This window comes from Charadrius vociferus, unplaced genomic scaffold (assembly GCF_000708025.1).
Source record: "Charadrius vociferus isolate BGI_N301 unplaced genomic scaffold, ASM70802v2 scaffold59, whole genome shotgun sequence".
NCBI lineage: Eukaryota > Metazoa > Chordata > Aves > Charadriiformes > Charadriidae > Charadrius > Charadrius vociferus.
The window spans coordinates 704,439-725,584 of record NW_009661371.1 but is presented as its reverse complement, the minus strand read 5'-3'; the positions used below and the strand labels follow the sequence as shown (position 1 = coordinate 725,584).

The following is a 21,146-nucleotide window of genomic DNA, read 5'->3' as shown; positions in this document are numbered from 1 at the left end:
CCGGGCGCGGCGAGCGGGGCCTTCCGCGAGCTGCTGGAGGCCTGCCGCAATGGGGACGTGACGCGCGTGAAGCGCCTGGTGGACACGGGCAACGTGAACGCCAAGGACATGGCGGGACGCAAGTCCACGCCGCTCCACTTCGCTGCCGGTGGGTACCGGGACTGGGACCGGGGAGGGGCCGGGGCCGGTCCGGCCTCCTGTTCCCGGCGAGGGCAGTGACAGCGAGTGACTGGGGACAGGGAGGGTGCAGCTCCCCGACCCGGCTACCCAGGAGGAGCTTCCCTGGCTTCGGGGAGTGGACCTCCAGCATCCCGGTGGGTCGGGAGAACTCAGGCTGAAGATGAGAGGAGGAGTGTGAGCACACTTCCCTGGCAGCGTTTTGCTGCAGATGGTGGGGATACGGCTGTTAAATCTCCTTTTTTTTTTCCTCATAAAATGGAAGAAGAACCCTCTTTCGGGTGAAACGAGTGGGAGAGGAGATCCTGGAGGCTTAAGGGGACTGTGTGCTCTAAAAGTATAGACGCTTTTCTCTGTGCTTGACACATAGACCGCAAACTTGTGTGTGTGCTTAGGAAGTGACAAACTAGAATTCAGGACAGAGTTGACTTGAAGTTAAGGGTTTCACGTGTATTGTAGTAGCTCTTGAAAGTCAGGGACCCGTGTGATGCGTGTAGATTTGATAGGAATCAAAGTCGATGCATTGTACTTTGTAATTTTTTCTTTTATCGGGCCGTAGCTGCTGATTTATCTCTGCATCTCTTGTGGTCTGAGTGGTCTGGGGAAAAAGGTAAAGTGGAAGAACTGAACTTGACTGGAAGTTACAGATGTGTCCAGGAGAGAATACACCTCTTAGTGCAGAGAAGAGATGTCAGTGTGATCAGAAATAATCTCATAAAAGCAGTTAACAGCAAGGTCCAATGGTTTACGTTAACTGGAAGTAAACATTACCTTCTGGGAAGTATAGCTATAACAGGTTAGTGTAGTCCATAAAGAGAACATTTTGTACAGAGTGTGGTCTTCATGGGGGGCACAGGGCACATGAAGCTCATAGTAAAAGTAAAAAGGAAGATGTTTTAAATCATCAGCCCTAACTCAGGACTTGCACAATTTCTGTGTTTGTGGTTGGACTTTCTGACATGTGCCACGCTGTTACAGGACTGGACTTTATGTAGTAAGGGACACAGATCTTGTTTGAGTTTTTTGTGCACTAGTACACATAAATGAAGATAATTAGCAAGACTGTATTGAGTGGTTGGTATTTAAATGCTGGCATATGGCTCTCAAGCACTGTGTTGAAATTGATAATAAAAATGAACATTTTATGGCACAGTGTTGCCTGGAACTCTGAATAGTGGTGTTCAGTTTATCAGTCAGATAATACTGCCTGAAATTGTATGAGCTGCTTTTCATTTTCAAAGTACAAGTGACATTTCATGATGCCCTTAAGGGACCTTTCGGTTCTGAGCTGTTTCCTTTTCATTCGTCTCTGATCCCTGAGCTCTACCAGTAAAGCATGACCTTATGGAAATGGAGTTTAAAGCACAGTGAACTTCTGCCATATAAAGATGGACTTAATTTTGGTGAACCCTGGAACATGATGCTGGTGTAACTGCATGTGTGCACATGAAGTTCTTAATGTTTTGGAAGGCTCATCTTCAGTCTGCTCTGCTTGTTTTGGATTCAAACTTAAAATTACACTTTTGTGCTTCCCCTTAAACTCAGGGATCTGAAGTTGTAACTTCAGTGCTAGTACAAACTAGCTGCAGTGGTAACCTCTACTTGATTAGAGAAGAAATGGACAAAACTTATTTAAGGGAAAAAAGCTCTGAAAATTGATAGTGTCAATAAGATGTTACTGTAATAGCACTGGAAGGTGTTTTCTTGTAGCATGAGGAAAACAGCAGATGAAGTTCTCATACGTAACAAATTCCTGTATCTGTTTTTCTAGATTTAGAGACTTGCCTTAGCTACCGTACGTATTTTCTCTCAAATCACTGCAGTATGTCTGGTCCAAATGACTTTGATGTGTAATAGCATTAGGCATTTCTTATTACACAGATCTTGGGGTCCTGCGTTTTGGAAAGGCCTGTAGGCACATTGTTTGAATGCAAGTGATCTTAGGCAGTATATATCTGCCAGTCATGCAGTGTGTTGATTTGATCTCCTTCTCCTTTGTGGGCGAAAGGAGAAATAAAACTTGTTTGCTTATGAGCATAGGAGTCTGCTGTGTATATGAAGCTGTGTTATGGATAATAGCTCACGTTTTATGAGCCATACCTAAGTGTGAATTGCATGGCCTGCACTAGAGGAATGGGAGTTGGAGAGTGCAATATGCAATGTTTTAACTGGTGCTTTCAAACCTCTTGAAGCTAAACTCTTAAATAACAAGAGAGCGAGTTCTACTTCTGATCTTGTGATAGGGGAATTCTTCTTCTAATTTCCTATTTCCCAGTTTTGGGGTAGCTGGATTCTTTTTTTTTTTTTTTCCCCCCTGCGTACTTGACTTCTCCCTGCTCAGTCTGGTTTTCTCAGATGTCCTTTTTGGCAGCAATGCCAGGCAGTTAAGTTGCTTTTAAAACTGTAATAGGGAAGGACAACTTCCCTAGTTCTGTTTTCTTGTAAAAGGCACTAAGTTCAGGTTTTGTTAAGCTTTGTGAGGTTTCTGGTTTCAAAATCACCTTTATCTCCTTTCTCATAGCAGAAGGAAGACAAAAAGGGTGGCTTCTGAGAGCACTCAGAATCCTTAGCACATACGTAAACTGGGGATAAGATGAGAACTGAAATCTCTGTAATCACTTATTTAAAAAGCTGGGGATAGATCTAAATCTGTTTCTAGAAATTGGAGTCTTCTGTTCATTATGCACTTCCAAGTAAAATGTGCATGGCCACATCAAGTTGAAGCAACAGTTTTATCCAGACTTTCTCTATCTGGGCTATCTGAATTGTCAGTTGATCTGAATGAAGGGGAATTGGTTCTTCAACTCACTGCTGAAATGTCAGCTGGTGTGTTGAATAAGTCTGACCTGCTTTGGTTAGCTATTAATAAGGCGGAAATTAATATTGAGGCCATATTGAGGTGATAGAGACCTCTGTTGTCAAGCAGGAAGAGGTTGAACAAAAGATCATTTTCCTTTCATCCTCCAACTAGACTGTTACTCTAGCAGAGCATCTCTTGAAATTCTGAGTGTCTTTCACAATGTGTAGTGTTCAGCTTTTCCTTTGCAAGTGATTTGAGGGATTCTTCTATAGAGGTACACGTGCTTGGAAAGAGGAAAGCTCAGTAGTGTCTTGACTACTGTGTGGATTGCAGGATATTTGGGTCTCTGATACCGGTGCAGGCTTTGGATATTGTTCAGCAGTGCCCAAGAATCAGAGTAAGAAGCAGATTCTAAAGACTTGAAAGTGATTGAGTGACTTTAAAATACAAAAAAGAAATTAAGTGACGGTATTAATGTATTCTTAGCTTTTGTATTCATTTTTTTCAATAAAAATAAGCTTGCTTATAACTAAAAAAAAAATTAAAAGTAGCTGTGTTAGGCATGAAGAAAGATATGTTTGGCTCAAGGTTTTACCCCTACTGGTGGCCAAAAGCAGATGTCTAGGGTACACTTGCACTCTTTGTACATGATACCTCTTTGAGTATTCTTCCTGTAGTTTGTAGCTCGGCAACTATTTGAGCAAGACCTGGTTTCTACATGGGTTTCTCATGTTGTGGTAAGGAGTTCCACTGAATAATTGGAGTGTTAACTGGTATTAGAAGTAGCTTGCTTCCTCTTGTATTTTCTGCCGTCTTCGTTGGAATATCCTGTGTTCTGCTTAATGGTTTTCTTCTTCAAACTGCATTGAATGACAGAAACTATTCGACTCTCTTGCCTTTCCATTGCACACCTTTGATCTAGAGATGTGTTACCTCTTTTCCTTGAGAAAGATCTTAACTGTCATTGTTGACTTCACCAGATTATGAACATCTTTACTGTGTTATATGCCCATCGCTAGTTGAAAAATTTTGTTATGTGTGTGCGGTCTGTTCTTGTAAACTGATTTGATAATTCTGCTTTTGGTGATGATGTCTCAGAGTTGACAGAATAACTTTTTTGCCAGCATAACCAAATGAGTTAGTTGTTCTGAATGCATGAGAGGTAGATTTTTTTTTTTTTTCCCCTTGGGGAGTGCCTTTGACTTTTTTTAATGGTGGCATGATTTCAGTCTGTGTGTTAATGAATCACATTTTAGGTATACTTTGTGTGAGGTAGAGTGGCACTTTACTCTCAGCTTACATATTTTCTGTAAATCCTTAGGTTGTTGTTGAGGGGGTGGGTTGTATTGCTCCATTGTGTTTGAAGCAGGTTGGCAGCGATGCTTTCATGGCTCTTTTTTTGTGTGTCATCCTCCATTTATAGCACTCGCAAACCAATGTTGGCTTTCCAAGACTTTTCTACCTTTAATATGCTTAGATAGGGAGGACTCCTGTGACCTTTTGTCTGAAATCCCAGCTTTTTCCTAGAGCCAGCAAAAATTTGGAGGGAGCTAGTTTGGTAATGGACTTGCTTCTTCCCTTCTGAAACAAGGTCTGGCCTTACAAAAGGGTATATATGTATTTGCAGCTGACACCTTGATTCTTACGTTTAAGCCTAGGCCTTGCTGGTAAATCATTAGTAAAAGCACCTCTTTCAGAAATCACTAGGTGGATGGACCTGATAGAAATAAGCCGAGTTCTAGCTAATTTCTTCAAATAGCCACAGTCATAGTCTTGTCCAGTTCCACGCCCATTTAATGAGAAGTTTAACTTTTTTTTTAATCATGACATTAGCCCCTCAAGTTCTTAAACAACACATTCTTTTAGCTTTACAGTTATTCTCTTTCTAGTGTTTAACCCAAGGATATAGAGAGTACTAACAGTAATTGCTGAACTGTGGCTCCATGCCCACTTCTGTACTGAGGAAGAAGTAGAGGTTTCCAGAGTGGCTTTTGGAAGGTATGGAGTTGTAATACTTCATACCATGTATTGTATCTCCTTCCCATTTAAAATCCTCTGAAGGAATTTACAAAAGCATATAAATGCAACATCTCAGACCTTCAGTAATACTGAACCAGGTGCATTTTTTCCCAGCTTGATGGCTCTTCAGTTTACTGAGTTAAATTGCTCAATTTAACTGTGTTCTGCTTGGTGAAGTGGGAGAAGTGCTGGTGACTTGGAAGAGCTGTCTTGGGGGGGGAATCTAGTATCAGAATGTGCAGTACTAAAGCAAAGAGACATACAGTGACTTAGCTTGAACTTCTTTCACCCTTTGCTACATTTTAAAACCATTCTCAAAAGGTCGTGTGTCTCTATGATGTGTGCGTCTCCACTTTGAGGGCTTGTATTCTTGTATGAGCTGTGTTTAGTGTTCTAACAAGTAGGATTACATTTAGTAAGAGCATCTCTCCTGCTTTGCCAAAGCGCACAGTAAAACCTGCGGTTATACTTAACCTGTGATTACTTCTGTAAAATTTAACTCCTTTTGGAGTCAGTGTGTTCTTAAAAGCAAGCAGGTGAAAGGAAGAGGAAACATGCCCAGTGAAAGTTATGTCTTCCATGTGATAAGTTAAACTTCACATAACAGCAGTTTTGTGGAGGTTGGAATTAACATTTGGAGGAGTTCATACTATGTTGTGATCAACCGACATTAATTGGGCATTGGATGAAACAGTACAGCTGTACTTAAACTGATCAAACCAACTACTTGGTGTATTGTACTCCCTGGGGAAAGCAGTCTTCCGATTCTAGCAGAAAATCCATATATTTATTGGGTTGGGGTTTTTTACCAAACTTTCTGAAAATGAGTCTTGAAATTGGGCAGTGAATCATGTGGCATCTGAGAATGTTAGTAATTAAGTATCTGTAAACTTACCATGAGAAAACAACTTAGATTTGACATCGACGCACTAACTGGAGCGCGTAACAGAAGATATCGACTGATGCTCCTGTTGCTTTCCTTCCATTGCTTTCCTCATCAGTCATTCAACCTGTTCACCCTGTTGCCTGTTGTTACTTAGGTTCAATGCCGCAAGGAGATGGGACAGGACAAGCTTGCAGGCTGGGAGTAGGACAGATCTTCTTGGCAGTAGTAGTTAAGCATTTGGTGGTGTCTGTGTGCTGTCTTGTCTGATGGCATTTAAAAGTTTTATTCAGTTTAATTTTCAAGCTGCCAGTTTACTACTTAGAGCCTTCCTTTCTTGCTTTCAGCCTAAAGTGACAGGTATAGATTGGGAAGAGGCAAGAATACAGCACTGGCAAAGAACTAGTTAAGTGGTGTTCTCTCTCAATTGTCTGCCTGTCTCTTGATTTATGTAAAGCTATCATAGCTATGTCCATCTCCTGGCTTTCACCAAGCCGTTTTGTGAGATGACTGGAGAAATGAAGAGCCTGTCAGTCACTCTGAATTTTTGTCTTTTCTTTAGTTTGACTGATGAGTGTTTCACCCTTAAATTTCAGCTGTTCTCTTGCCATTGTCTTTTTATAATGGAATTACTGCTTTCTTTCTCTCATGGACAATATGTTTTCTGAGGTACTGTGACTTGCCTGAAACTTCTAAATTGTGTAAAGAAGCTAAAATGAGGGCAAAACTTGTGCATTTGAGGGCAAAACTTGTGCGTTTACCTGTGTGAAATAGCCCAAGCTAATAAGGAACTCTGCCCATGACTGTGCTTTGGAAGCTGGCAGGTGAATCTCATCAAAACAGGCTTGCATGCTGGGCCATTAAATGTGACTCTCCTCCATAGTTACCCTGGTTTCGAATGTTTTCTGTAGGAACTTTCTATTTGATTGTGTTTTGGGAGCTTTGATTACACATCCTTTCTTGGGAAGGCTTCCTTAGACTTTGTAAATTAAAGTTGCACTGGTCATATACAAGAGTAAGATTTTTAAAGTCATCTTAAATGACATCCCATCAGTTTCTTCAGTTTAAAGCAAATTACACGTGCTTCATCTGCCACAAATGGCTTGGCATGTGTCTTTTGTTTTTTACAAAAAGTGACCTCAACACTTCAGGAGTTTCAGTAATTACAACTGCTTTGTCAGATTGGGTCATGTGACTTTCTGGCACTTTGTCAATCCAAGTTTTTACAGGTTTGCCTGTGGTGGCGCTGGGAGAAGCTGTTCCCATAATTAGTTACTTTTTCTCTGAAAGATGGGTGGTCTGGTGGGATAAAATCACAGTAACCTTTACTGTGCTTTTTGAAGACTGAACGGAAGTGTTAGTTCACCAAAAACTGTAAAGTGTTTATTGCTGGCATTTCCAAAGATACCTTTATCAATGACCCCATGCCCAGCAGTACTTTGAAGAAGTATGTGTGTAGTCCTGAAAATCACAACACCGAACAATTTGAAAAGAAGTCTGGGTTTTCAGGCACTGTCAGGTTGTTTTTCCCCAAGAGTTAAGTACGCGTAAAGCAAATGCTCATGCAGTTTCAGCACTGTTTTTAGTAGTTCAGTCTATAAAAACTAAAGGCTAATAAAATCTGTTGAATTACTGTTTAGTTGAAAGCATCCTTTTCTAATTCTTGTCTTGCTCAAATGAGCAATGTAAATGTGGGAACCTTGAGGGCTTACTGCTTAGTATTTATGCTTCAGGCCTGTTAGCTTTGGTGTGGGACCAGATACCCTTTGTTTGCTGTTGTACCCGCTTAAGCTGTCATTTTCTATTTGAAGACTTACAGGTGATGTTCCTTGGCTGTTTTATAACAGAAGCAAACGAATCAGTTTTTGTGCTAATAGCTGCAGTGATTTACGGTAGCAGCGGCCTTGCTGACAGTTCAGTTAAGAAAACCATGTCTTCTGGTAACAGTTTTGTCATGATAAATAAGTATCACTTTTAATAATACCTGTTTTGATTCGCACACTTTGATTTCTGTAGCGTAATTTCTAACGTGAAGTGATCAGTGTATAATGTACCAGAAAGCTTTGACTCATCTGCAGTGACGGACTAAAATTGGATTGCTGAGTGAGGTGCCAGTCTGGTTGTGGGCCCCTCCCTGTGGCTGGTATGGCTCAGCAGCTTGTGGAGCAGCTGCTGAACTGCTGTTTAGCCCAACATATTAAAGAAAACACACTTTGGTATCGGCTCAATGTGCTAACTTGTAATTTGTAGTGGTCCAGCATCTGTGCTGTGAGCAGCTGAGGGCTCTGTACAGTGGGGATAGGGGAATCCTTACAGCTATCCAAAAGTAACCAGGTTCTACTTGTTAACTGGAGAGCCCTTGAGCTGTGTTACCATATGGGATTAACTGAGATGTGAACAGCTATAGTCTGTACTACATGTGAGCATCTGGGTGCATATCCATGGTGGCTTCCCCAGACTGTTCTTCAGCCTGCTTGCTTGTGTCTCATAGAAGAATACTTCTTTAGGCAGAAACAGAGATATTGTCAAACTGTCATCAAAACTCTCAAACCATGATAAGCCTCGGTAAAGGGGCTTTTTGTTTTGGCCCTGCCTGCCTTAACCATAGTATTAGTCAGCTTCTAAGAAAACTTGTGTCCTTCAAGAAAGTGTGTTGAAGCACTGTGTGCTTCACTGAGGAGACAGTGTAAATTCCTGCAGAATGGCTAGCCTGCAGCTTGACTTAAAGCTGGATGTTAAGTTATAACATTAGCCTTAGCTGGATAAGCTAGTGTGCATGCAAAGCTGCTAGATCTGGCTTAGAGATCTCACTGTATGGACTGTGGGGGAAAAGCATCTTAATTCCGCACCATAAGTCTACATAGCTGTAACTAGTGCACTACTCTGGCAAAAAGGGGGCTTAACTCGTTGAAATGGAGGTCCTATCCAGGGACTGCAATTCTGGGGTAAAACGTTGACATTTGAGAAGTCTTCATGCATGAGTTGTTACATGCCACAGAGGGTACTGACTTTTGAGAATCATTCCTGTCACTGTTTTAACAGCATTTTGCTGCGGCTGAGTTACACTGTCACCTGGGGGAGAACTGACAGGTTCTTTGTTCCTTCTCTCAAGCTTTGTATTTGCCTTCTAGAAGGGAAATAAAGTCTGTAGTTATGTTTTCAGTATGTGATCTGTGGAGTTAATACAATCTATATGCTGCCAGTTAGCACCACTGTGATGGAATTTCACTTGCTGCAGCATTTAATTCAGCTGTTTCATAAACATAGTTCATATATGTGGGATTCTTCATACTTAAGCTGGTTGGTATCCATTATTACCAGAAGACGCAGTAACTCTTAAAGTGACAGTCTTTTAAAAACCCCAGTGATACTGCTTTTAGTCCTGAGGTTTGTAAGAAATGCAGTCCAACCTCTGAGATGCAACCTAGTACAAAAACGAACACTTGTGTTTTAGTTCAAACTGTCCCTCTTGAGCCTGATACCTGATTTTTGTTCCTGTCCTCTAAGGCAGTGGTCTCCAAAGTGGGCTGTGCAAGATATTTCATTGGGGTGCAGGAAGAAAATATAGTTTCTACTCTTAATAAATGTAAAAGAAATTTTAAAAGTGTTTATTTCATCTTTGTCACAGCCTTTTGAAATTTCTATTTTTGTGTATGTTTATAATCCACATAATAGAATCCTAGAATGGTTTGTGTTGGAAGGGACTTTAAAACTTACCTAATTCCAGCCCCGCTTCCATGGGCAGGGACACCTTCCACTAGACCAGGTTGCTCAAAGCATTGCCCAACCTGGCCTTGAACACTTCCAGGGATGGGGTCTCCACAGCTTCTCTGGGCAACCTGTTCCAGTGCTTCTCCACTCTCATAGTGAAAAATTTCTTCCTGATAGCTAATCTACATCTACCCTCTTCCAGTTTGAAACCATCACCCCTCATCCTATTGCTACGTGCCCTTTTAAGAAATCCTTCTCCAGCTTTCTTGTGAGTGTCCTTCAGATACCGGAAAGATGCTATAAGGTCTCCCCAGAGCCTTCTCTTCTCCAGGCTGAACAACCCCAACTCTCTCAGCCTCTCCTCATAGGAGAGGTTCTCCAGCCATCTTTGTGGTCCTCCTCTGGACCTGCTCCAGCAGGTCCATGTCCTCCTTATGTCGGGGGCCCCAGATTTGGATGCAGCACTCCAGGTGGGGTCTCACCAGAGCAGAGGAGAGGGGGAGAATCACCTCGACCTGCTGGCCATGTTTCTTTTGGTGCAGCCCGGGGTACGGTTGGCCTTCTGGGCTGTGAGCACACATTGCTGGCTCATGTTGCGCGTCAGCTAACACACCCAAGTTGTCCTCCGCAGTGCAGTAGTGCATCTATATGATATTTATAAATACATATATTGGGGGTGTATGCTCAAAAAACATTTTTACTGATAGGGGTGCACAATCAAAAAAGTTTGGAGACTGTGGCTCTAAGGCATTTGGGGCAATAGGAAGCACATTTGGGCGCTAAGACCTTTCCAGGTTCATTGTGGACAATAAGCTAAAGGTGTCAGGGCCTGGCATGCTGATGCAGGATTTTGAAGTGTATTAGTTTAATGATGCTGGCTTTATGGTGATGTTTTCCCTGGCCATAACAGAGGCTGCGTGCCTACGCTGGGACCTTCCTGAGGTATTATTTCCCAGCTGAGGTCTCTGTTCTACTTATCTGTACCCTTAGTCTCTCTGTCAGTTTGTCAGTTAGAGGTAGCCAGACTCTTTGAAAAAGAGCAAGAATGTAGTTTGGGTTGAGATAAGGTTGTTCTGCTTGAGCACTGACCGTGTCCTTCAGTGTTTATTAATATGAGGTCTTGTCCAAGGTGAAGACCTATATCAAGAAATAGTATGTAAAGCACTTGCTTTAGGTACGTATGGATTATACTAAATTTTTTTAAATTCACAGAAAGCTTTTCTTGAAAAAGAATGGTGTCCCTGTTGTAGAACTTTTGTGAGATAGTGGCAGCCAGTCAGGCTGGCAATAATACAACACTGTTCACCTCTGTTGTGAGTGTAAGTGAACCTTCCAACTATTTGAGGAGGTGAATGTAATCACATGAATAATATTCTTTGGCTGTACACTGGACTAAGAGTAAACAGTTTTAAATATTAAATCATGTTGTTTTACCAGATAAATGAACAAAAATATGTTCTCTTACAGGTTTCGGAAGGAAGGATGTTGTAGAGCACTTGCTACAGACGGGAGCCAACGTTCATGCTCGTGATGACGGAGGGCTGATACCCCTTCACAACGCCTGCTCTTTTGGTCATGCTGAAGTGGTTAGTCTGTTACTGTGTCAAGGGGCAGACCCAAACGCTAGAGACAATTGGAACTACACTCCTCTGCATGAAGCTGCTATCAAGGGGAAGATAGATGTGTGTATTGGTAAGTGTCTGTCACTTCTTACATTGGAACTTCACCAGCTATATATTTCGTGCAGTTGTAATTGTTAATGTGCTGGACTTGAGATGAAAGATACTGCTTGTTCTTAAAAGCTAGCTTCTTTTAAACTAGCAGGTAGGTATAGCGGTAGTCATTTAAGGCTAACTTTGTTATGGTATATAACACAAACTTTGCTGAACTTACGTCTGAAAAACTAACCTGGGGATGTTGGGTAAAGTCTCCTCATCTGTTAAATTGCGGTATTCAAAATCTAAACGTGGAAGTTTGTTTTTCTTCATCACTCCCAAGAAACTAGCTTTACTAGGTAAAGTCGTTGCTTTTTGGGCTGCTCTAGATGTTGACTTAGTTGACTTGGGAAGATGGTTAACCTTTCATCCTATACAGTATTGGGAAACATCTCATTAGTCCTTTAGAGCTTTCAAATACAAGTTACAGGACACCGTTGTTCACAGGGGTTATATATCTTCAGTGTGTATGCTGTAGCCTGGAGCCAGAGCAATTCCAAATAAAACGGAACGCTTCGATTATTTTAAATATATCTGGAACATATAAAGAGCTTTTCAGTCAGGTTGTCTTTAACTTTTACGGTTTTTCTCAGTGTACTTAGTATTACTTTTTTTTTTCCTAAGTGGGAACTTCTATTTTTATTTTTTACACTCAGATCAGTTCCTTGAACTTATTTATCAATTCTGGTTCTTCTCACATCTACTAAACTTACAGGACAAGTTCTTGCATCAGCTTTATTGCAATACTTATGTCATTACTTAAAAAAAAAAAAAACAAACCAGAAATTGAGAGAAAGAAAAATAAAGGAAACACCAAAATACAATTTTAGTCTATTTCTTCTTTTGACAAGGAATGTGATGGGCTTCATTCATTTCATCTCTGTGTGTGAGGTAAAACATACGGAGAATATTCTACAGAAGTTACTGAGTATAGTATGCAGCAGTACTGTGGGAAGAGAGGTGTTAATACAGTAGGTCCCAATAACAGTCTATTGTGGCAATGGTAAATGGAAAAGTAAGCTTAATTCCAGTCAGTAACTGGAGTTTTGTATGTGATTTAAAGGAAGTAATTTGATCTGTTCGTTGCTGGAGTCTGCCTGACTTTGGGAACTGCTGACAGTAAATACCAATTAAATGGGAGAAGGCTGACAGTAAAAGACTACTTTACACCTGTAAAGGAGGACTGGGTTTGTTTGCTTTGGAAAAGATGTCTTGCTCAGTCTTTTAAAACCTTGTTATAAAGCAGGAGGGGGTGCAGCAGCACAGCTGTTCGTAGGTGATAGGATGAAAGACTGTTACAACAAAAGGTTTTAGGATTGGGGGGGCAGTATGGGTTGTGTAGCTTTGGGTGGTTTGTCTAAAGAGTCTGTGGTGCTCTTTGGAGGCGACTGGGCAGGTCAGCTCAAGGTGACAGATTATGTGGTACATCAATTTTGGCGTACAATACTGGTGGTAATATGAGATTATTTTGAACTAACTTCCATAATCAAAGAAGTGATGATACCTTTAAAAGTATACTCTAATTCAGCAAGAAGTTGTGGGCTTGTTGCAAGCAAGTACAGAATCAAATTTATGGCTTTTATTACACAGAACTTCATCCTGTGTTCCATGCACAGATTAGATCTCTGACTCTGATGATCCGTATATGTAAAACATTCAGCACGTGGTACTGGTCAAATCCCAAAGTTGTTTTGCTCTCTCCTGCAGTTGTGGCATTCCTTGGAAGCACTGAGCAGGGCTGCAAGTCTAGATGTAGTTCTATTTACAAAGCTATGTGCAGGCAGATTGGAGTCTGGCAATTTAAAAAAAAATATATTATTTTAGACAAGCAAGCATGATCCTGTTGTGCTCAGTATAGTTACGGATATCCATGTATGCTGTGCTTCAGTCAGATGTTTGATTTGTCAATGTGAGAGTTATTACTGAAGGCAGTGTCACAAGTCACTAGATTTAATATGTAACATAGTGTGATGCTTCTTTGGGATTTAATTGCTTCCATAAACCTGGTAGGACGTAAGTGTAGACAAAGAGGTCTGTTCTTTCTTGGCTGCAGTGAGTTTATTGGCAATGTATATCTAGTGGGCAAGCATGTTTTGCTGTCTTTGGCAAGTTCCAGTTTCTTTTCAATGGTTTTATATATAATTGTTATATTAAGGTTTTCAGCTTTTATCTCAAGAAGTCTTTTGAAGGAGCACATTATACACAGGGGTAATGGAACAATGATTGCTTAGGGCACAAATTCTGACTAGGAATACTTGAATAGCTATGTAGATTATATTGTACAGTACTGCTGTTTACACCTTAAGTGTAGACTGTTACAGCAGATATGACTTAAGAAATTGGCCTTAAAATAAATAAAATAAATCGCATTCTTAGAGTGTTCCTTTTTAAACAAGCAAGGCATGCTTTCTAAAAAGCATTAATTGAAGAGTAGTCTCTGGAAATCCTGGTGTAACATAGAATTTATTGCTGAATTTAGATATCTGTCTGAAAAGCAATCAACTCCGTAGGAATTAGTCATCTAGCCTCATTTTTGACTACCTGTTCTTTGGCATCTTCTTCCAAATGATGTAATGGGAGAGAGTTTTCCAGTTTATCTTCTCTCCTTACCTTCTTCTGTGCCACCCCAGTCTGCATTTCTTTCTTTATCATATCTAGCATAGAACACTGTTCTTTTTGCTGCTTTAAGATCAAAAAGGGACAAAGTGATAATTGAACAGAGTGCACAGAAGCAGCATGTTAATGAACAATGGCTTTCCAGAGGAAAGCTCAAGGCATTGAAGCAGAGTGGAAGGCCAGCGAAAGCTAGGTAGTGATTGCACTACAACTCTAGAATGGTCTTGTGTCTAGCACTAGCCTTGGAACAGAGTGTGCATGTTTATGCTAAAATTACTAGAAGTGCTCAGCTCAGAGTTTACACTAATAGGTACAAACCCTGCCACTGGGAATCTTATGTAGAAATGTGAAGTGTACATCAACTGAAGAAAACTCATCAGACTATGCACAAACTCCAGGAAACTGTAAGATAGCAAATGACTGATATGATTTCTTGTGCTTCTGTTTTACTGGTGGCATATTACAATCATAGGACAGTGCAGGAACTTAAAGGGGCAGAATGCAAATGTGCTGAGTTTGGGAGGAATATGGACCTTCTAGGTGCTTTTGTGTCTTGGGTCTGGAAGTGTAGGAGATCTTGGAAGATGGTAAGCAGCGCTCAGCTGGTTTGCTGACCATCTCTCACAACATATTTAGTCACTAAGTGATTGAATCCATTTGAAAGCATTGTTTGCTGTATGTAATCAATTTTTGGACTAAATGTATTGAAGCATTAAAGCCAATTGTTAGATAGTGTTCTCTGGTATTTATGGCTTCAAGGATTACTTTATCTGTCAGGAAGATGCATTTTCAATGTCTGTGGACTGCTTCTAGAGCTAATGAAAAGTGGTTTTGTTCCTCAGTGTCACATTTGCTCATAGAATAATGAATGAATGGTGAACACTGCAGAGTGTGTTTGGAAGAATGTTGCGAAGTCAGGGTAGTGACTGTTCTGCAGGTCAGGCTGGGGAAAAAGGATGATCTATTTCTTCATCTGAAAGTTTATATGCGGTCAGAGGAAGGATCCATGTAGCTCACTTTTCTCCAACAATGACATGTAGCAGATGCTCAGAGACTCGGAATGGTTTGAGTGTACCCTTCTTTCTCATGGCAATTAGCCATTTAGGGCCTTGATAAAGTAGAGGCTGCATCTGGACTGTGCATAGCTATTGGTTTACAAAATTCTTGAAAGGTAGATCTAATCACTTCTTAAATGCTGCTATACTTTTGGCTTTGAAGATGTTCTGTGACAAGAGAATTTTATAACTTAATAGTCTTGGAGGATGAAAACAGCTCTTCCTTTTATTTAAAATGTTATTCTTGATGACTTTCATTGCAAGCCATTCAGGACTTTCGTGAGAAATAGTGAACAGTCATTTCTATTTGCACTCTGCATATCCTTTGTGCTTTTATAGGCCTCTATTTTTTTCTTCCCTCAAATGTCTCTCTTTCCAAGCTGAAAAACAGTCTTCTGTCGTGTTATCCTGTTGACTATTCTGGTATCTTTGTCTTTTTAAGGGTGAGGAGTTAGTATGGGTAGTACAAACATCAAAACTGGGTGTAATAGATTTATAGGGTTACTTGATGTTTTTTCTGTTTTGGCTTTCTGGTTGCTGAGCACTGAATGGGAGTAGCTCCAAGGTATTTCCTGAGTGGTAACAGCTCCTTTAAAATTGTGTGTTTCTGCAACACACAGGTTTTGTTTTGTGGGGGTTTTTTTTGTTTGTTTGTTTGTTTGTTTTTTGGTTAAAAAAGCTAGGCTAAAAATAACTGTATGGAAGCTGTGCTTATTTGGTCTCTCAGGGCTTGCTTTGCACTCCACTGTGTGTGTTTCTGCAGAGGCTGTAGTTGTCCCTGCAGAGATTATTATTATAATTTTCTTCCAGGTGGATCTCCAGTTTAGTGTTGTGAGAAATATAGGACTGCTGGCCTAAAAGTGATCTCAGGTGTCACACACCTGCCTAGTTTTTAAGGGTATCCTTCGCAAGTATGCAAACCGTGAGCACATCTTCCATGGTGTTGCTGTGATTTATGGATCTGAGCATACAGGATACTTCAGTAATTTTAGGGAAATAAAATATTCTAGCTACTGAAAAGCACCCTTCAACACTGTATAAAACTAAAAGTTTTTAAAACTGTAAAATTTTTTTTTTTTTTTTAAATTACTTTTAGTCCATGCACTGCTAAGGATCCATCAGGAATTCTTTAATAGGACATTGGACCAATGTTTTTACTGGCTTCCTCTGGGCTAGTTATAAAACTTCCTGCAAAGATCCTGTGGCATGATGAATTTACTGTCCCAATGCTATGAAGCAATCCCTGATGGTATTGTCAAGGAGAGTTTCTCTCTCTTTTTGACAAGAGAACTATGGAAGTTGATTTTTTTTTTTTTCCCCATTAGCCTTTTTGCACTTGAAGGATAAAGCAAGCAAGCAAACTAAAACTTTTTTAAACTAGCAGGTTTTCCAGCATATGGGTCCTGCCCAGAGCATAGGGATCACTGTTATTTAAATGTCTCTTTGTTAACATGGCAAAACATTGCTCACCCTGCTACACTTCCTCACCACTGGGGAAGTAGAAGAATTCATTAGCTATTACCTTCTGCTATTATATGTCTTTAGGCTGAAATATGTGGAGGGAATATGATGTGACCCCTTCCTGCAGGGCAGGTAAACCTTCTGTCAGGATTTAAAAAAAAAAAAAAATCTATGAAAGGTAGTTTATGAGTAGAACTAGTGCACAGTAAACCATAAAGGAATTGTAGAAATGGTAATTTGCCCAATCGTTGAAATGCTTTACTGTTTGGTCACCTTGCAAAGAAGGCATGTACAACAAACAGTGAAATTATTACAGTTTATGGTATTTTTGTCCCTTGAGATTTTAGAATGCCTAAAGCATTTTGCCTTCCAAGCAGAGAAACTGTCTTGATCTAGAAGTTAGAGCTGTGTCTGATTTTACTACTTGAAAAATAATAATGATAAAAAATCATAGGAAGTGCTATCAAAGAACAAAATTGTGCAGTTTTGGGAGGTGGGGTGAGGGGGAGCAGCTTTAGCATCAACTGAAAAGTGATTACAATGACTATAGATTTAGCTGCTGGATTTACAGAAGCCTGTAAGAAGACTAGTAGCTTCTTAATAAGTATTAGGGAAGGATATTGGTAATTGAGGTACATTGGGAGCAGGTTATGCACATTGTTGGAGAGATGTACTGAATTCCCAGTGACTCTCTTTGAAGAACTGGTGTTCTAGAAGGAACCTTAAATTCAAAGAGGCGTCCCAGGAGTCTGGTGTTCAGAGGCTTGTAAAATCAGTAGAAAATGCTGTCAAGTGAGTACTTGCAAGTATTTTCTGTAAGCTGTTTAACGATTGCTGCTGTTTATACTAGAAGATTCTTGAATATTGTTAATATTTCTGGTTTGACTTTTGAACTGCAGAGTTGGAGCACTACTGCTACTGACTACTCATAGTGTGCAATGGGAAGACAGCGATTTGTATTTGAACTTTCTTAAGCTGAAGGACAATCTAAAGAACTTGAGACTGTTCTTGTGTACCAGTTTTATTCCATTAGGAGGCTATAAATTAATCCCTGTAATGGGGGAACTATCTGGTCTAGTTGCACTTAACGTTGACATACAGAGCAAAGGTCCTTTGTGATTTGATATGCTTATGCCAAGCAGTCCTGGTTAACAGTATCTATCTATTATCTGTCTCGATATGCAAAATAAAAATCCTGGCTATTCTCAATATCTATTAACTCTTACTGATCGAAGCCAAATGTGTTGTTGTGGAAGCAGACTCATCAGACTGTTAAGGTTATGAAATGTTTTGGTCTGTTTCTGCTCTGTGAGTGATTGCACATGAGCGGAACCCTGCTTCTTTGAGTAGCAAATGGTTTTAAATCCTGTGCATACACAGCGGCTCAAAGACCTAATATGCTGTAGTCTATACGTAACTGTTTCTTCACAGGGTCCTCTTCTCAAATGAAGCTTGCATGATAGCAACCATAGGATAAAAATGCCATGGTTTAGGTTGAGTGGAAGAATGCTTTTGCTTTCTTACAGGAGTCCTCATTCATGGTTTTAAATAGTTTCATGTCCTCTAACCACTTATTTAAGCTCTGTCAGCTGCTAAACGTTAATATTTGTGACAGAAACGAGAGCTTCTTGGGCTGAATCTGACTGCATTTGCCACTGTGTAAGTCTGTAGTTCAGACTTATTGCAAGGGACCTCAGAATAAGGCTGCCTTCTCAGTGAGCTGGTGGGGGTGGAGGAACCCATGATTCAAATCGTACATTGGTAATTTGAAGGCATTGTAATACTGTTGTCATAGTAACAATGGACTGGAGCGTGAGACAACAGGGCTTTTGTCAAAAGTGACTACAGAAAATGGTTTGGGACACTCTACCATGGCGTATACAACTGCAGTGCTCCCTGGTGGACTTTAGCAGAAGGGCAGGAGAGAACTGAATTATCAGTTTCTGTATAAGGACACTTCTTCGGTATGTGACAACAGTGCGCAGGCAGATCTGTTAATATAGTGCACTCTACAGGAGCTACTGTTACAGGAAAAGGGGACAGAGTGAGATGGGGTTGTTTGCTGTAAAGGCTCCAGGGAATCCTTTCTGCTGACGTTTTGCATCTGTGCACATGTAGCTATGATAGATGCTTTATGAAGAAAATCTCTGTGAGCGGTATCAGTCACCCATGTGTGCCTGACAAAGGTCTCGGAGCGCTAGGAGCCTTGAAAGGAGTGGATCATTGAGGAAAGGTGGAAGTGCCTTACCACAACATTTTTGTGAGAGGACCAGGCATTAAGCTGGATTAATCCCTAGGTTAAATCCTCTTCAGAAACAAAATCAATAGTAAACTTGATAGCAGAGAGGATGGTTTGTACGAATTGGGTGAAAATGAGCCTTACTTCAGGTGAGGAAGACTTCTCTGCAGGGTTTTGCCAATAAAATGACTTCTTGTTTTTGTATGTGGAACTAGTGGTGCTGAAGGGTTGCAAAACCTGTTGTTTACTGTGTTGCTTATACTCCTTGAGGGTATCGTTTATACTATGGTATTTGTATTGCTAAAGGTTGGCTGAAATTCAACTTCATGAAAATAGGTTGAGAAGGATTGCCTTGTCTGAGGTTTTATACACTGTGTATATTTTGGAAAGGGTCTGTCTTTCTGCTACCTTTGAACTGTATTGACAGTTAATATGCCACGACCTAACTGTGGGGTTTAGACTTTTTCTCAGTTCTGTTTCTTTGTTCCTAAAATTCAAGTATCAAGAAAACTCGTCTTTTTGCCTTGTTTGGTTGCTTGGCACAGCAGAATCTGTGGAGGACAAGAAAAGAGTCATTTATTTTATGATGTTTCTTTACAAGTGTTGATTAGATCAGAATCTGGTTACTTGCTGCAAAGGAGGTGGTACGATAATATGCAGAACACTATTGGAAAACTTGCTGTAGGACGGTTATGGGAAGTAAGGTCTTCAAAAGTACGGATGTTAACTATTAGCAAATTGAGAGGCAGGCGAAGAGGAAGTTGTATATTAACCAGAACAGAGTAATGGAACAGATATTGCTCTTGCAGACACTGAAACTACTTTCAGGTGTCCAATACCAGTTTACAGTGGCTTTTTAAATGTCTTGCAGAAATACTTAATCTTATGGGACTATGCTTCTGATTACTGTAGCAATATCTGCTTTTAGCTTCTCAGAGGAACTGTGTGGTCTTAATGCAGTTCATATGTGGTTTAAAAACAATGTCTAAATATATGTATAGCTGTTAAGGCATAAATGAGCGGGGCCGATTCTAGCTGAGTTCTCGGATGTTTTCTTAGTCTAATGGAAAACATTGATTAAGGTATTACTGTAGGATATAAAGGTCTTGCTTGTAAATATGTGCAGGCAATTGAAACTTTGTCATATAGTGAACAAAGAAAGGTGTCTCTTTTTAAATGATTTGGTCTTTCTGCAATGTAAAGCAAGTGTACAAAATGAACTATGGGTGATTTGAAGCCTTCTGAAAATAGTCAGTGCTTCCCTCTTGTTCTGTGTGGTCTTCACTTCAGTCTTTCATGCAGCTAGGACTTGTGATGAACATAGACTCCAGTGCTGCAGTAATTTGTTGTTTTTTCCATGTTTATGGAAACGCATCATGCTTCTTAGACAAAGCTATTCCTTTCTAGGAAAGGCTGAAGTGTCTGCTGCGAATCCTGCTGTTCATGCTGCTGCGTGCAGTCTTCACGTTTGGCTGACGTCTTGTCCAAGCAAGCAGTACCAAGTAATTCCTTGGTTAGACACCGTGCTCTTGACCTAGCTATGGTATTGAGTACTGAACTTACATGATAAGGGAGCCAAGAGGAACTGTCTGCCACAATTTCTTTTTATTTTCTTGTTTGGGGTGATACAAGGGTGATACAAGTGTGACCCCCGGAGGGAAACGGACTGATCACTGACACTCAGGCTGATCTAGCATGCATGCTTCCCTAGCATGAGACCCACAATAGTGATAATATCTTACCTGACAGATTGTGGGATTTTTGCAGTGTAGAATATTTGCTTGTCAAGGACATCATGGTAAACAGGATAAGACTTGCACTGCTCTGTAGCAACAGGGCATGGCGGTGAGCAGTTCGGAGACTGGAGAACAAATGGCTATAGCTCTGTCCTTTAAGAATAGAAAACAATGTGACTGTTTACATAATAATGTGGTCTAAGATGGTGGCTGGGGAAGGCTTCCAAGACTGATACTAGTCAATTGTTAGTAGATTTCTAAATCAGTTTGAACTTAATGTATTCTTAACTTCCTGATGTATGCTTCAGAAACAGAATTTCTGAGAAAACCCATGTCTTCCAGGCAACCTGTAGCTTTAGGCACAATTTCATGGACTGATCAGCTTGGTCTCCTGAAGATTTCATGTACTTATATTTCTTAAAGATTTGGTAACTATGCTGTGAACTAATGATGAGTTTACAAAATTGGCACAAGGTTCAAGTTTTACGGAAAATACGCAAAAGTTATTTGGCGTGCTGGGGTTTCTTTAATGTTAAGAATTCCAGCTCTTAATCATGTCAGAATGTTACTGTGTGTTCCATGGGGTGTGTGACAGATACCATCCCCAAGTTGTACTGTTGAAAGCTGGTAGGCACTGAAGTTCACCTCTGGAATAGGCTGTCCTGTTGGATTGTGACAGTTGTTTTATTTGGTGTTTTGGTGGTTGTGTGTGTGGTTTGGGTGTTTTGTTTTTT

The 21,146-nt window shown here is 40.4% G+C and overlaps 2 protein-coding genes across 2 annotated transcripts in view; one reads left to right on the top strand and one right to left on the bottom strand.

Moving 5' to 3' along the window:
- The window catches only part of MFHAS1 (malignant fibrous histiocytoma amplified sequence 1), a 37,266-nt gene extending 37,156 nt beyond the window's left edge, over positions 1–110 (bottom strand). The window contains exon 1 of the mRNA XM_009893757.1: positions 21–110. Coding sequence (XP_009892059.1) covers positions 21–110 — 90 coding nt within the window. The remainder of the gene's footprint in view (positions 1–20) is intronic.
- Positions 7–21,146, top strand: part of TNKS (tankyrase, TRF1-interacting ankyrin-related ADP-ribose polymerase) — a 135,986-nt gene continuing 114,846 nt past the window's right edge. Inside the window, exons 1-2 of the mRNA XM_009893675.1 lie at positions 7–148; positions 11,058–11,282. Coding sequence (XP_009891977.1) covers positions 109–148; positions 11,058–11,282 — 265 coding nt within the window. The 5' untranslated portion in view covers positions 7–108. The remainder of the gene's footprint in view (positions 149–11,057; positions 11,283–21,146) is intronic.